The following is a 16,746-nucleotide window of genomic DNA, read 5'->3' as shown; positions in this document are numbered from 1 at the left end:
TTCATTATAGAATTTTAAAAATAAATTTTCTAAATTTATTAAGTAACAAAATATTTATATATATAAACTTACTTGAAATTAAATCTTAAATAATTAAGTCTTATTAATTATATAATTTATAAAATTTATAAAAAATAACTTTTGGAATATCCTTTTTTAAAATATACCAACTTACATAAATTATTTTAAAATATAAGTAATAAAATAAGTAAATAATTAATAAAATTATAAGTAAAATAATTATTTTCATTAATAAAAAAGATATAAGAAAATATAAAAAGAATATTATTTGAAATAGTAATACAATAGTAGCAGTTTTTAACTTTTATATTATATTATAGTATTTATAATATATTAAAATTATTGTGTATATTGTAATATATATAGGATCTTATTTTATACAAAATCTTCTATTAATTATACAAAAATACGAAAATATTAAAACATTTTATCTTTTTGAAATGATAAAATAGAAACACTCGTTTGAAATTAAATATCTTTATTTTCTTTGCATGAAATATATTAATTTATATAAATTAGTTATAAATATGAGTAAATTATATTGTATATAATATACAATTAAAAACATAAAAGATATATTAATTATTAATTATTTAATATCTATAATTAATTTTAATATCAAATAATAATTATATTATAATATTTAAAATTAATTTTTTTTCTTAGAAATCAAAGTAATAATCAAAATATAATACATATTTTAAAATATTTTAATATAATAATTTTAAAAAAAAACATTAAAATAATTTTAATTTTTTTTTACTTATAGATGTTTTTTTTTATTTCATTTTGCTGCACATACACAAACAATATTTTTGTTTTTTTTAGTCTTTGTTTAAGTTTTAGAAATAGAGTTTTTCATTAAACTTATAATAGAAGATATATCTCATAATTCCATAATCTCATTATAGTTTTTGAATTTATTAAAATTTTTTTATTTATTTTAAGGAATATTTGTTCTATTTTTTTTTTTACGTCTTTTATAATATATTATCATGATCAAGCAAAAATTATATTCAATAATAAAGTTTTAAATCATAAATCAAATTCAGAAATTATTTATATATATTTAATAATATTATAATAATTTAAAATTTCACATATAAAAAAATATTTATTTCATCATTTCGTTCTTTTCATTGTCTAAATTTGATATTTTTTATGAGATTTTATTATATTTTGTATTATTAAAAAAAATACGAGCCGTTAGAAATAAACCAATGATCGATATTCATGCATTAAAAACTGTATATATATATATATATATATATATATATTGATTTATTAATATTTTTAATTATTTTTTCCTTTTGTATTTTTTTGTCCATACATTAGAAACTACTATCTTAATGATTGTTACATATTATAATTAATGTATATCAAATAATATAATATTAATAATAAATAATATAATATTATAATAATGTAATCAAATAGAATTTTGTATTATAATTTTAAAACGAAAAATTTCTTTAAAGTTTTACGTATATTATTTGAATGAATATAAAACAAATATCTACAGTATTTTTTATTAAAATCTGATAATGTTTGAGAATTGAGACAACGTTTAGAGAATTATTTTGAGAACGAAAAAAATAAAAAATACAAAAAAATTGCATTTGAAAAATCTAAGGTAAATATAAAAATAAAAAGTTAAATATTTTATGATTTCTTTTTCACTTTGATATCTTGTTTCGATCACAAATTATACCTGCTTCCACAAATATTCCACAAAATACCTTTAAGTTTCTTTCATAATTATCTTTCGAATCTGATCGAAAAATTAGCATAAGAATTGATTAATTATTCTTAATAGTTATTATTGTGTATCTTCTTTTTATTTTTTTGGCGCAAAAAGAAAATATTTTATTGGTACAAAAAGAAATGTTTAATTTATTAGTATAATTTATTAGTATATTATATTGATATTTATGTTGCAAAATTTTATACAGTGTATATTCTTCATTATAAAAACATTATAAAAACATTTTATATAACATTTTATATATAAAATCATTATAAATAATAATCATTAAATATATATATTATATTATCTATATTTATATTATCTTATAATGTATATATTATATATATTATCTTATAATTATATTTGTTAAGATTGTTAAATATTTAAACAGTTAAAAATTCTGTTTGATTATGCAATACATTTTATTAATAACTTTACATTAAATATAAAGGAAACGATTTCTGTTTAAGAAAAACCACAGTTTGAAGACAGTAAATGATGTAGTATAATCAAAATTAGAAATCAAATTTCGATATTTATTATTTGAAAAACATTATTTATTTATTAAAAAAATCCAGAGTTATTTTACTTTTTATTTTTATTTTTTTTTTAATTTCTTTATAATGAATTATTACATTATGAAATTTATTATTACATAATATTCTTAATTATTATATATTTTTATTAGACAATATTAATAATTTCATAAATACTTTATTTGTAAATGTAAGTTATATGTATGTATGATTATAATTTCAAATATTTTTTTGCAATAAAACAATGATTGTTATCGTTGTCTTATATAGAATTATCACAAACATTAAAACTATATATGAATAATAACTACATAAATTATTATTTTTTCTTAATAAAATAAAATTTTAATTAATTTCCTAACTTTTATTTTAAAATTTTATAATTTTATTTAATAAGTAAATATTTTATGTCGTTTCAAAATTTTAAAATAATATTGTTATTTCGAAAGAATGTATATGTTTATTTATAAATATGTTATGTTATGTTATGTATAATATAATTATTATAATATTTATAATATATATAAATATGTTTATTTGAAATATTAAACATATTCTACAGAAAGTAAAACCATTTTTAATAATGGAAATTAAAAACGATTATCTCCCTTAACGATAAACTATAAGAATGCTATTTGCAATTTGCTCGTGAACGTGTTTAATGAAAAAAGAAGTGAAGAAATATTATCTTTTTGAATGACAAAAAATAAATTTAATTTAGACGAATCCAATAAATAGAATTATTATTTTTATGATTTGAGAAAACAAGAAGAGTTTCTTGTCAAATGAGAGAAGAAACCGGACAATTATCCAATATCACAAAAAGACTGAGATAAATTTTATTAACTACCATATGGACAGTAAAAAATACATTGTTAATAATCATAATCAATCAAATATGCGGATTGCAGAACAGAATTTTTCAACAAAATAATATTGCAATTCATAGTAAAAGAATATTTTTCAGATCAAAATATATCTCTTCTTGAGTAGTCAACAATTTGCGGACCTGAATATAATTAAAAATATTTAGTCAAAACAAGTATATAGCAGGATAATTTCAAATCGTCAATGATTTGAAACGCTATAGTATTTTGAAAAAATAAAATATAATTCCACAAAAGTTCATAAAAAAATTATATAAGATTATATAAAAATTATATAATATAATATAAATTATATAATAATATCACTGCTACGAAAAATAATAAGAAAATGATAAGTTATTGAAAACATAGTCGAATTGATAAAGTATTAAAAGTAATATATTTTTCGTTTATATATATATTTGTTATGAATAAATAAGACATGCTCTCTCTTTATCTCACTTAGTTTTTTTTTTTGTTTTTAATGAGATGCAATGCATATCTTTATTTTAAAAAATGATATAAATATAAATTATAAATCTAAAGAAAAATAAATGTAATTGTATTTATGTAGTTACTCTGCAATTAAAATATATAAATACACAATTATATTTATTATATTATCATTTTATTACATATTGTACTCAAAAATATTCGAATATGTTATTTAAATTTTCAACAATTAAAATATGTGTTATACTTAAGTTCTAAATATTATGTTTTAACTACTATAAGATACAACTTGATAATTTGAATCATATAAATAAGAAAACGATTTTTTCAATTTTTTTTTTTTTATAATAAAATTAATTCACTTTCATTTTAGCTTATTATTAGATCACTTTAGATTATTATTATTATCTATTATATAGATATATAAGATATATGAAATAAACAATTCAATAACAAGAACGATATCATAATATTTACAATAAATTATTATTCTTATTAATAGTTAACATAATATTAAATTTTCAAATTTACGAGATATTTTTATAAACCCTCACTATAACTGGAAATATTTTGAAACATCTAAGAATCTTAATAGTATTTCAAATTATAAATTATGAGTATTCTATTTTTAAAATCTTTTTTCTATTCTTAAAATCATTAATCTTATTATGAATTGATTTTCCTTCTTTAAATTTTTTTGTCTATATCATCTTATATTTATTTAATAAAATTTCTAAAGTAATCTAAATTAGCTTAATAATGGGAAATAATAAAAAAAAAATAAATTATTTTATTAAAACAAATCTTTATTTTTAACATGTTATTATTTTATTATTAACATGGTTATTATTTAAAAATATATACATATATATGTATATAATTTAACATTTTACAATATAAAATTTATTAATAAGTTAATATCAAGCTTTTTTTATATTATTAATAAGTTAATATATATTCAAAATTATTTTTACGATTAAAACAATAAGAAAAATAGATAATAAATTAATTATAAATTATAATATAACTATAATATATATATTATTATAATTATATAAATTACAATTTTAGTTATAATTTGAGATTTCTTTACTTTTTTTTTTTAATTTTTTTTAATGATATATAAGTTTTTTTTAATAACATATAAAGATATAAAAATAATTTTTATGTTTAAATTTATCCCATAATGTGAATATTTTATTATATAAATAAAAATATTCATATAATATTAATATTATCATATTACTTAAAATTCGGAATATAATAAAAATAATTAATTTCCAAAAATTGATCTTTAAATACTTATTTTCTTAATGCAAAATTAAAAAAACATATTATAAAACTTAACAAAACAACGATAAAATTGTTAAAATTGTTGTAACAATTTGCTGTAACAATTTATGAATATATATATATATATATATATATATTTTATATGAGATTTTGCAGAAAAAGTATTTTCTTATTATATAATCTCTTTATTACTTATTATTTTTGATAGTTCCTTAAGTCCAATGTCCGATGACAAACCGAGTAATTCACAACTACATTTCCATAATTTATTTGCTAATTCAGGATCACAAGCTTTTATTGATGGATTTACTACTCTACAGTTGCTGAGGAAGAAATAAATTATAGTATTAAATAACAAATTTTATATATATATATAATAAAATATATATAAAATACATGATGAATAAATAATTTTTATTAATATTATATTAATTTTAATGCGTAGATTATAAGTTGTAGAGAAAGAATCTCAGAAAAAAATTGAATAATTTAACTAGAATATTTAGCAATTATTTTTGAAGGCTATGAATCTTAAATTATTTGTTATTGATTTATTACTATTATTAAGAAAAATATTTTTGAGAATTGTCTTGAGAAAAAAGTTTCATTATTTTTCGAATTCATTTTATTTATAATTTGTTTTTCGCTTATTTTCAAAACAAAAAAAAATAATTATTGCATATAAAATTCAGATCTGTCATTCTATATCTCATATTTTTTTTCTTTCTTTTTCAGTTTCTTATTTTTCTTTTTCATTATTTAAAAAATATTGAATTTACATTTTTAAAATTAATTTATATATAATTTATATATATATTAAAATTAATATATATATATTAGAACTTGTTACCATGTATCAATTCAAATGATGGATTTAAATCAATGATTAATAAGCTGAAATATCATATTATCACTTTCAGACTTGTGAAAAAGAAGATGAAAGAAAAAATAGATAAGAAATATGTAATGAAATATATACTGATAGATCTGGATGTCTACATACCATAAATAATAAATGCTATTTTTTTTGCAATCTAATCAAAAAATATAAATTATAAATTATAAATAAAATGAATTCGAAAATTAATAAAACTTTAATATTTTTTTTCAAGAACAATTAAATTGCAACCCATAATTTCTTTGAAAATTTTTTATTTTTACAATGAATAAAATGATGAATGAAATTTTTTATCTTTGCTATGCAATAAAAAAAAATTGATTTTGAAATTCATACGAATGTCTATATATATGTCTTTCAACAAATTTTTATCATATAAAAATACATCTGTTATTATTGTCTCTCAAAAAACAATCTTTTTCGAAAATTGACGAATTAGCTGACTGAGATATCATTATATTATCTATATTATAATATAAGTTTATTGAAATTTACTTAAAAAAAGAAATAGGGCTGATTAAGTTTAAATAATTTTTACACAAACATTGAAAACAAAAGATCCTTAAAATCTTAACATTCTTTTCATTCTGAAAATAGCATGTGCTTCAAAAAGTCTGCTTTCTATTATAATATAAATTAATAATAAATATATATGAAAAATATTAATAATTAATAAAATTTGTTGCCTTTAAATTTTATTAAAAACATTAAAAATATTGAAAATTATAAATAGCCTTTTGGCCAAGTGCTATGAAATTTTTTTTCATAAATCAATAACGAATAAATCCAAATTCAAAATATTAATTTTTTATGTAATGATCAGTAATCATTCAAACTAATTAAATCATTATATAAATATATAATAAGTATATAAATAAAAAGTAAAAATGTTTAATTCGTTATCAAATAAATTAATATACGCATTTAATATATGTATATATATCTTATTCATTGTCTAAAATTTATATAATTAAGTATATATAATAAATTTACTCATAATATAAGCCACTTTCTTTTCCTGCATTTTCATCTATAGCACAATATATAGTTGTCTGAGCACCTTGCTCCGGAGTTTTCATTAAAGGATTAATTAGCGATGATATTAATCGTGCACCTCGAAAGTAAGATGCATCCAAGTATCGAGGAAGTTCCGTTTTTACTATTCCAGGATGTAGAGAATATACATTTATGTTTTGAATTCCAGCAGCTGAAAATGTATTTAAAAATAAATTATATATCACGAGATTATATAGATTATCATTTATTACGAGAATCCAAAATATTTTAGATATTACAGATATTTTAAATATTAGAAATAACTTAAAATATGATTTCAAAATGTATAATTTTATAATATAAAATAATAATTATCTCTTCGTATATAAAGTGAGACATTAATCATAATATTATTAATTGTGCAACAAATAATATAATATGATATATTAAGAAACAAATTGATCATAAAATTTTTCTAATCGAGCTATGTTTTTCAAAAAGTCGATTTTAAAAATTAATAAAATATAAAGAATATGAAATCTCGAAACCTTTCGAAATTTTAATAATGCGTCTTCTAATAATTTAGCTAATCTATAATTGGTTAACATATAAACATAATACGTTCATGAAATTCATTCATTTTTTTTATGAATTTTTTTTATTGATTAATTTAATTAAATATCAAATTTTTATCTTTATAATTTAATAATTTATTCTTAATAATTTATTTACAAAAATAAATATATAATAAATTAAATTAAAATATTTCCGCATCCTATATTATAATCCTATATTACAATTTGATTTACAGTATTTAAAAAAATTGTATTAAAACACTAATCAGTAATTTACACTCAATAATTTGTTCTTCTCACTTTTTCAAAATACAGCAATTTACATACTTTTGTTTTCATTGATATTTAGAACTTTTAATATTTTATGTAAATATTATATATTAAATATTATATATATATAATAAATATAAATATATATATATAAACAATTTTTATTTATATAAAAAATAATAAAATATAATATATATGTATTTTAGAAAAAATAAAGAATACTGATTCAATTTAATAAAAATTTGGAACATTAAACTTAATGGACATAGTAATTACTATTATAATAAAATTTGCCTTTTTTTATTAACAATTTGAATTTAAAATATTTGAATAATCAATTTATTAATAAATAATTACAAAACTAGAAAATTTATTATAAGCACTCTTCTGTTATACTTACTACTCTGGTATACTTACCACGTAATTTGTTATTCAATTCTTTAGTAAATAAAATATTAGCTAATTTACTTTGACAGTATCCTTTTATCGGACTATAGCAATGTTCTAAATTTAAATCTTCCAAATTTATATCACCATCTAGAATAAAAAAAATATATAAATATTAAAATTAATAAAAATAAAAATAAAACTTTAGATTAATTAAATTTTTTAATAAATATATTTAATAAATAATATAAGTAATTAAATATTTTTTAATAAATATCACAATAATATATGTTTCAATGTATGTATCAGAGAGATTCATTAAATAATCAGTAGGATTCCATGTTCAATCTTAATCTATGTGTGCATTAATTAGAAATAATAATAAAAATAAAATTTCAAGAAATTTCAGTATATTTTTCATTTTATACATTTATAAAAAATGAAGAGTTAAATCTAATCAATATTTAAACATTTTATTACAAAAAACAATGTCTGATTATTATTTAACTATTTTAATATGTAAAAGTAGCAATATATTGTTATTTTTAAGATTAAAAATTTATATCTATAAATTTTATAATAATTTTATTCGAACACGATAGAAACAATAACAAGAAAATATAATATAATAGTGACGTATACGATGACATTCATATTCAATGAATTAAATTAGAGATCTTCTTATTATCTATACATAATAATCAGGAATAATCATCAAAAAGTTTTATTATCTCGCATTTTCTGTAAACTGATTTTCGTAATAGAATCATGTAGCATTTCAAATAGTAATTCATACCTAGAAAATATTAAAAGAATGCTGTAAAAAGACTTTCAAATATTACTATTTAGAATTAATAGAATTGCCAAGTAGTCAAAAAAAAATGCAATACATCACTTTTTGAACGTAAAACAATTTAAAGATATTACAAATATTAGAAAAACCAATATATTATTCGGATATAATATTTTATTCAATTACATCCAAAATTAATTACGTTTGTTTTAGAAATGTTTTGACTATGAACATGATGAACATGGTGAATATGATCTTGGGACTTAAGACGACATTTTCCAGCTATGCCAATTTCAATGGCAATCTGTATTATTTTACTTAAGAAAAATTATTACTTGCGGATCATTCTAAGAATAGTGGACTTTATGAATAAGATTCTAACTTACTTCTAGAAATTTTCCTCAGATTGGGAAAATTAGATTGGTCATTCAATCAAGAAACTAATTCACAATATCATTAGTAGGCTTGTATCTCACTAAAGACTTGTGATCTCGCGAGATAAACATAAAGGAAGTTTTAAAAAATACAAGTGTTTTAGTAGAACTTAAAAAAATCAGAATTTTTTTAATCTTGCAATCTTATGAATTTATAATTTATAATCTTTCTGAATTTATATTTTAGAATTTTTTTAACTACTGTAAAACCGTCGAATTTTTTAATCTTTAAATTATTAAGACAATTCAAAGTAATAAATTATTAGAACGCATTTGAATTCTTGAATTGTATAACTTCAAATTGACAGAATTTTTTTAAATGTCATTCAATATTTCATTAACATATAAACTTTGTTGTTCTTGATTATTTAAATTAAAACTTTGTTAACAGCGAACTTTGTAATAAATCAATTTTATTAGTATTATAATTATATATCATAACTTCATGATATACAAAATCCAATCCAATCTTGTAAATCGAGTAATATTATATTATTGACTTAATATATAAACTTTTAAAATTCATAACTCAATAGCTTTAGAAAATTATGTGCATAAATAATATTTTAAAAATATTTCAATATATATAAGCTAAAAATATGATAAAAAATATAGGATTCTATTTAAATGATCACGAAATAATTCAAGATTAATTCTAAGATCAAACATTTATCACAATATATATTAATACGATATCATATAATTTTTGTCTTCTATAATATTTTTAATATTTATAAAAATAATTATATATATTCATTTAAGTATACATTCATTTAAAACAGATATATTATATAATATCTTATATATCATTATATATAGTTATAAAATTTTATAATAATGTTTTAACATGATTATAATAGGATTGTTCCTTAGTGTAAATAGTCGATAAAAATCATAAAGTTTCGTTTTAATTTCTAACGACACTTTCGTACTTATGTTTGCTATCAATCAAAAATCAAAATAAAATAGTAAGAATGATTAATTCATTGTGTAAATAACAAGTCTAAAATAATATATAAAAGCAATTTTTGAAGTTTTTTAATTTGTATTTAATTGAAATTGTATTAAGAATTCAGTAACATTGCATTAGAAACTGATAAGTGTTGAAAAATGAATGAATCTTTTCAAAAAAAAAAATTATGAAAAATTTTTCAAAAAGTTGACAGGGATAAGACATGTAGATTGATTGTTTATGATTTTTGAAAATTGCGAGAGTGATGATTAATTTTATCATTAAAAACACACCATAACGAGAAAATATTATTTTAAAACTGATGGTTATTCTCAGATTTAAAATTATATTCTTGAGTCTAGCCAAAGATTTAAATTTTTGAGTAACACATGTAGAAAATTACTTATTCAATAATGACAAACAATGATCTTATGAAGCCCAATTCAGATTATACATGTGGAAAATGTTAACGCATGGATTCATGATCATTACAATTAATTTTAGTTTTAAAAAAAAAGTTCTTCATAATATTATTGTTGAAAGAAGATCAGAATTTCGTAACTGTTTAAGAACTGAAAATATTAAAGCTAATGTAAAATGTAAAAAATTTAAGACAAAAAATATAAATATAAATTTTAAGAAAATAGAAATACGAACATAAATTAGAAATTCTGATTCAGTTTAGTGAATCACTTATATCATGAATGAAATTAACGAAAAACAAATACTAATAATTATAATAACTCACATTTATGTGCAAGTGATGAAACATTAATTATTCTACATCCTGATCCAGATTCTTCTATTTTCGGTAACAATAGAAGTGTTAATAGAAAGTGTCCCAGATAATTAACTTGAAAATGAGTCTCAAAACCATCTTTTGTTTTTTCAAATGGATGCAAAAATATTCCTGCATTATTAATTAATATATGAATATTCGATTCGGTTGTTAATAAATGTTGCGCACACTTCTTGATATTTGCAAGACTATTGAGATTCAACTGACAAATTTCTAATTCTCCTAATTCATCTTCAAGATTATTTTCTTGAATTCTGAAATTTTATGTATTTTATTGTAAATATGATTATTTATTATTCAGAATATTTATCGATTTGATTCTTATTATATTTAATGTATTTAATGAGACTTGAAAGAAAATTATTAAAAACTTCAAATAAATAATAAAATATAATATTTATAAATAATCAATAAATTAAAGCAATCAAGAATTAAGAAGCTCGAAAACTTTAATTTTTTAAATTAGACAATAAAAGAAATTATATCTCAATAAAATTATATTTTAAAATAAGGCTTCGTTTATCAATAAATAGCAAAAGAAAAATGTTGATCTTCAGATATAATCTTTTATCTGTATTATTTAATATAATATAATATTTTAATGGTAAAAAAAAAAAAATAGAAAAGAAAAAAAGATTGCATTTTGTCATGAATTTGCAAATAAATAATTATAATGATAAATAAATAACTTTGGAATCATTTTTATACAATAATTTGTATTTAATAACTTTATTAATATAAATTTTAATCGTTTTTAAAAAGATATTTTAAAAATTTTTTAAAATAAATTTTAATAAATTACTATAATAACTTTAATGAAAAAATTTTTCTAATAATTGTTTTTTTTTTCAAGTATCTATTTCAAAAAAAGTCAGGTTAGAAAAATAGCATAAAGTTTCTCAATAAATATTTAAGAATCATGATAAAATGTTAATTCTAAAAATATAATAATATTCAATATAATAATAATAATAAATTCTAAAAATATTTGTCTGTAAATTTTTCTAAAATTTTGTTATAAATTTATTGAATAATATTTTGAACTTATAGCATATAGTATACTCGTAAAGAATATAGCAGATAAAATGTTACAAATTTTTTTTTTCATAACTTATAAATATCGATACAATTGTTTTTTTTAAATTAAATAGTATATAATATAGAAATTAATCATTAGAGTGAATTAAAATGAAAAAATTTTTTAAGATGAATTTAAAAATGAAGCGTTTATCTTTTTTTTTTTTTCTTTAATTCCATATTAATTTCTTGTTATTTAGATAACTACGATCAAAATAACATTTAATAACATTATTTGAAATATTTTTTACATATAATCAAAAAAATTATAACAGAAACACATACATAAAAAGATATAGAGAAAAGAATTTGATGTTTGAAATCAATAAAAAATTTGACGATAACAATATAATATAACATTACTATAGGAGATATTTGTCCGATAGTAATTCTAATCTAATTCAAATAAAAGAAAATAAATAGATTTATATATCGTGATATTTTAAAAAATCATGTATTATTTGCTAATAAGAAAATTTCGATATAATAATGATTCAAAATATTTTTCTAAATTAATTAAAACATAAATAATAATTCATAGAAGAGAATGTAATGTAATCAAATGATCAAGTTAATGTTTTGAATAATTGAATATTTATAGCATTACATCAAATATCAATTGGGAAGTCATTATTTCACAAATAAAATGGAATTAAAAAATCACAAAAAAAAAATAATTTAAAGTATCTATAAAATACTGATTGTTATGTAATTAATATGTAATTTATATAGATACAATATATCAAATTCAATGATTATCCAACATTCTATTAAATTGCTGAGTTAAACACATTTGCATTTTTTTTCAATTTCAAAATAAATATATAAGCAAAATAAATATATTTCAAACAAAAAATAATTTCCAAATAATTGCTATATTTCTTAATTTTATATTATATTTCTTAATTATATATATATAATTGAAAATATGCATAAATTTTTTTTTATATTCTTTTATTTATAAAATATTTAATTTTCATAACTTTCTAATTCTTTAATTATACAAAATAGAAAAAATTTCAAATAAATATTATTAAACTCGAACTTATTTAATTTTAGAAAAATGATACCGATATCTACTACTAATTTAAAAAAAATAACATATCATCACCTCGATTTTTTTTCTATACGGAATGGAATAGATAAAGTTACAAATTGTTTGTTTGTTGAAGCTATTACAGATATTAATTTTAGGGTTTTAACATTAAATGATGTAAAAGCATTAATATTTAATGTAAAATATTGTGAGTTTCTTAAAAAATGAAAAAGATGCTGATTTAATTTTTTTAAGTACATATTAATTTTTCGAAACATAATATTCTGAAAGATATTATCAAATCTAATAATTTTTATCTAAAACTTTTTTTTTTTATTTTGTATAAAACATAAAAGACATTCTTTTCATTCTTATGAAACTTATTTCAAAATATTTTATATCCTAAAATATTAATTTTTAACTAACATCATTTAATATGAAAATTTTAAATTGATTTATATTTATAATTATTATTATTTATATAATTATTATTTATAATTTCTTCGGAAGAAATAACTTTAACTTTTTTATTCTGTATGTTTATAGAGACTAAAAGACTAAAACATTCTTCTTATATAGGATATATCATACTAATTGTAAACAAAAAAATAATAAACATAATAAACATAAGTTGAAAACTTAATCGTTTCTAAAATAGATATCATTTTTTATTTTGTGTTAATATCATAATTCACTTCATTGAGTTTTCAATATTTAAAAAACATATTCCATATATCCCCTTTCCATTTTTACATGCTTGATATCCTTTTCTTAAGGACTCACGAATTTTCTTGAAAATTTCAGATTTCTGTTGAATTATTTGATAAATGTATTAAATTTAATTTTGTTAAGTAATTTATTAAAGAATTAATTTCTGTTATGAAGTATACATAAAAATTGAATAAGAATATTTAGAAAGCAAGTTATAAACACTAAGAAAAATATCGAGAAAATGCGATATAAAAACTAATAATAATTCATTAAGAAACTAAGATATTTAGAAACAATTGAGTTTTCAATAAAACTTTTTTATTTGAGCAATAAAATTTAAATTTAAATTTAAAATATATAATCATAAACACAAGAAAAAAAAATGATTTATAAATGTTCTCTTTGAATTTATGTTTTTAAATTTTAGAATTATTGGTACAATAATTGTTAATTATATTCAATAATTAGATTTTTTATAATTTTTAAAAATATGTTAATATATATTCTATTCAATTTTATGTGATTATTAAATATAATTCTATAAAGATTTTGACATTTAAGTATATCCATTATTTAAATTAATGCATATCCAATTAATAATTGTTCTTTTGAGAAATTAAAAATAACTAAAATATCTAAAATTCAAGATGTTATTAAGATATTTTTCGAACAAGGTGAATTAGTTATAGCATTCAAAGGCAAATTCTTAAGTATTTAAGAATTGCTCGGAAATTTATAGTTCAAGTTTCTAGTCAGTTGTGTCTGATTTTAATTTGCGATTTTTCAATGTCATATCTGAAAACTTTCATATATTTTTTTATTTTTTTTTTCTTACTTTAAAAATGTATTTATCCCAAGAGTGCTAGAAAGAACAGCTTTAAAAAAATATTATAATTATAAGAAAAAAATAAGAAACAATTTCTATATAATATCGTATATAACATCAAAAATCAATATTCAAACTGAATCAATATTCAATATTCAGTAAAATTATTCGAAATTTTTAATGCAATATTAATAAAAATAAGATAATATTTTGCAATAATAATAAATACTTTTTAAATACTTTTTATGTTTTTAAAGAAAAATCATTCTTCTTAAATTTTTTGTTTAAAACAAGTAATCATTGTCAGAATTTATCCATGAATGTACAGAATGTACAATTTTAAAAACTTTAAATTGATTTATGTCTCAATATATAATGAAAATCCACTGAAAATAGTAATAAGAAATTTTTAACTATTGAATGCAATTTAGTTAAATTTGTAAAGATTCCATCTGAAAAATGTTTTTAATGACTCGACTCAAATGACTTTTTTCCTATTTGTAAACTTTATTATCGGAAATTTCATATCTCAAGAGTAATAAAAATTAAAATAACATACTGCAAACACGAAACAATATTTTAATCAATTGATTTATTGATTTTAATCAATCAATAATTTTATAAAATTTATACTTATATTAATATATAGAAGATTACGGGGAAAAAAAGTAACAATATTGTTTTCAAAATTTCGGAAAATAATTTGAAAGATTAAGATTAATATTGAATTATATTAAAAAATAAAATAATATATTGGAAAATTAGATATTATTATATATATTTTTTTAATATTATTATATATTATTACATATATTATTTATAAAAAATAATATATAAAATTAAATTATTTTTATACTAATATGTATTAATAGTTTCCTCTCACATTTTCAAATATCAAAAAATATGAAAAATTATTTTTTAAAATTTACATTATACTGATATTATATCATTGAAAATTTTTTAATATTGAATTCTAAAATGTTTATCTCTTCTTAATCTTAAACTTAACATTACAATATCATTCAATAATATAAACATTTTACGAATAATATGAATAATATGAAAAGAAGTTTAAATCTTCATTAATACAAAATTAATTTTAAAATTAATATATTGTTGTGTCATTTATTTCAATCATTTCAAATTATTTTTCTATTTATAAACATTTGTAAACATAAAAAAGTTATTTTATCGCAATTTCGATTAATGTTTGATTTGAAATATATATATGTATAAAAATAATTTATAATATTCTTATACATAATACAAATATATATATATATATATTTCTTATAATATATTTCAAATAATAATAAAAAAAAATTAATTATACTATTTATATATTATTCAATAAATTTTAACTTTTCTTAGATTATATAATTTTTGCTTTATAATATAATCTTCGATTATGTAATCTTCAAAATCAGATACATGTTAAATAATATAATTAAAAAAAATATATAATTATAAAAAATATATTAAATTCCTATAATATATATAATATATTAAATTATATTAAATCTCTAAAATAAAAAATAATTTTCAAATACTTTGAAACATTTTCTTTTATATCATTCACTGCTTCTTTTGCTTTATTAATATCACGACATGCTAAAATTACTCGGCCACCTGAAAAAAAAGAAAAAAGATCATATTATTTTCATCAATATAAAAATTATAATTAAAATAATTATATGCAAAAAATTTATTTCCTTATTAAATTTAAATATTTAATGAATAAAATTTTATTTGTTGAATTTTTCATGTTCTTTATACCTAATATTTTTCACATATATATATCTGTGCTTTTTTTCACTTCGAAAATAAAAAACAGTAATAAATGTATTATATTATAATCAATTGTGCAAAATAAAATAAATAAATAAATAAATAAAAAATTTATTTATTTAAGTTAATTTAATAATAATTTAATAAATAATCGATAATTTTTAAACATAAATATTGCATACACAAAATTTAATTTTAATTAAGATTGTATATAAAATTGATATTAAGATGTAAATAAGATTGTAATAGTTTTCAATAAAATACAAATTTTTTTTAATTTTTTTAATT

General features: G+C 16.9%; 1 protein-coding gene across 3 annotated transcripts in view; it reads right to left on the bottom strand.

Moving 5' to 3' along the window:
* Window positions 1-5,077: 5,077 nt before the first annotated feature.
* LOC102675613 (retinol dehydrogenase 12-like) overlaps window positions 5,078-16,746 on the bottom strand; it is a 25,546-nt gene continuing 13,877 nt past the window's right edge. For 2 of the 3 annotated variants that reach the window (XM_006622530.2, XM_006622531.2), the window contains exons 2-6: window positions 16,221-16,299; window positions 10,970-11,274; window positions 8,073-8,192; window positions 6,808-7,021; window positions 5,078-5,239 (exon numbers count right to left, since the gene is read on the bottom strand). In XM_006622530.2, the coding sequence (XP_006622593.1) occupies window positions 5,089-5,239; window positions 6,808-7,021; window positions 8,073-8,192; window positions 10,970-11,274; window positions 16,221-16,299 (869 nt within the window). In that variant the 3' untranslated portion in view covers window positions 5,078-5,088. The remainder of the gene's footprint in view (window positions 5,240-6,807; window positions 7,022-8,072; window positions 8,193-10,969; window positions 11,275-16,220; window positions 16,300-16,746) is intronic. The other variant, XM_006622532.2, reaches the window with a different exon arrangement.

Source organism: Apis dorsata, unplaced genomic scaffold, assembly GCF_000469605.1.
Source record: "Apis dorsata unplaced genomic scaffold, Apis dorsata 1.3 scaffold_713, whole genome shotgun sequence".
Taxonomy (NCBI): Eukaryota; Metazoa; Arthropoda; class Insecta; order Hymenoptera; family Apidae; genus Apis; species Apis dorsata.
The sequence above is the reverse complement of the archived record's forward strand: the minus strand, read 5'-3'. Positions and strand labels throughout refer to the sequence as shown.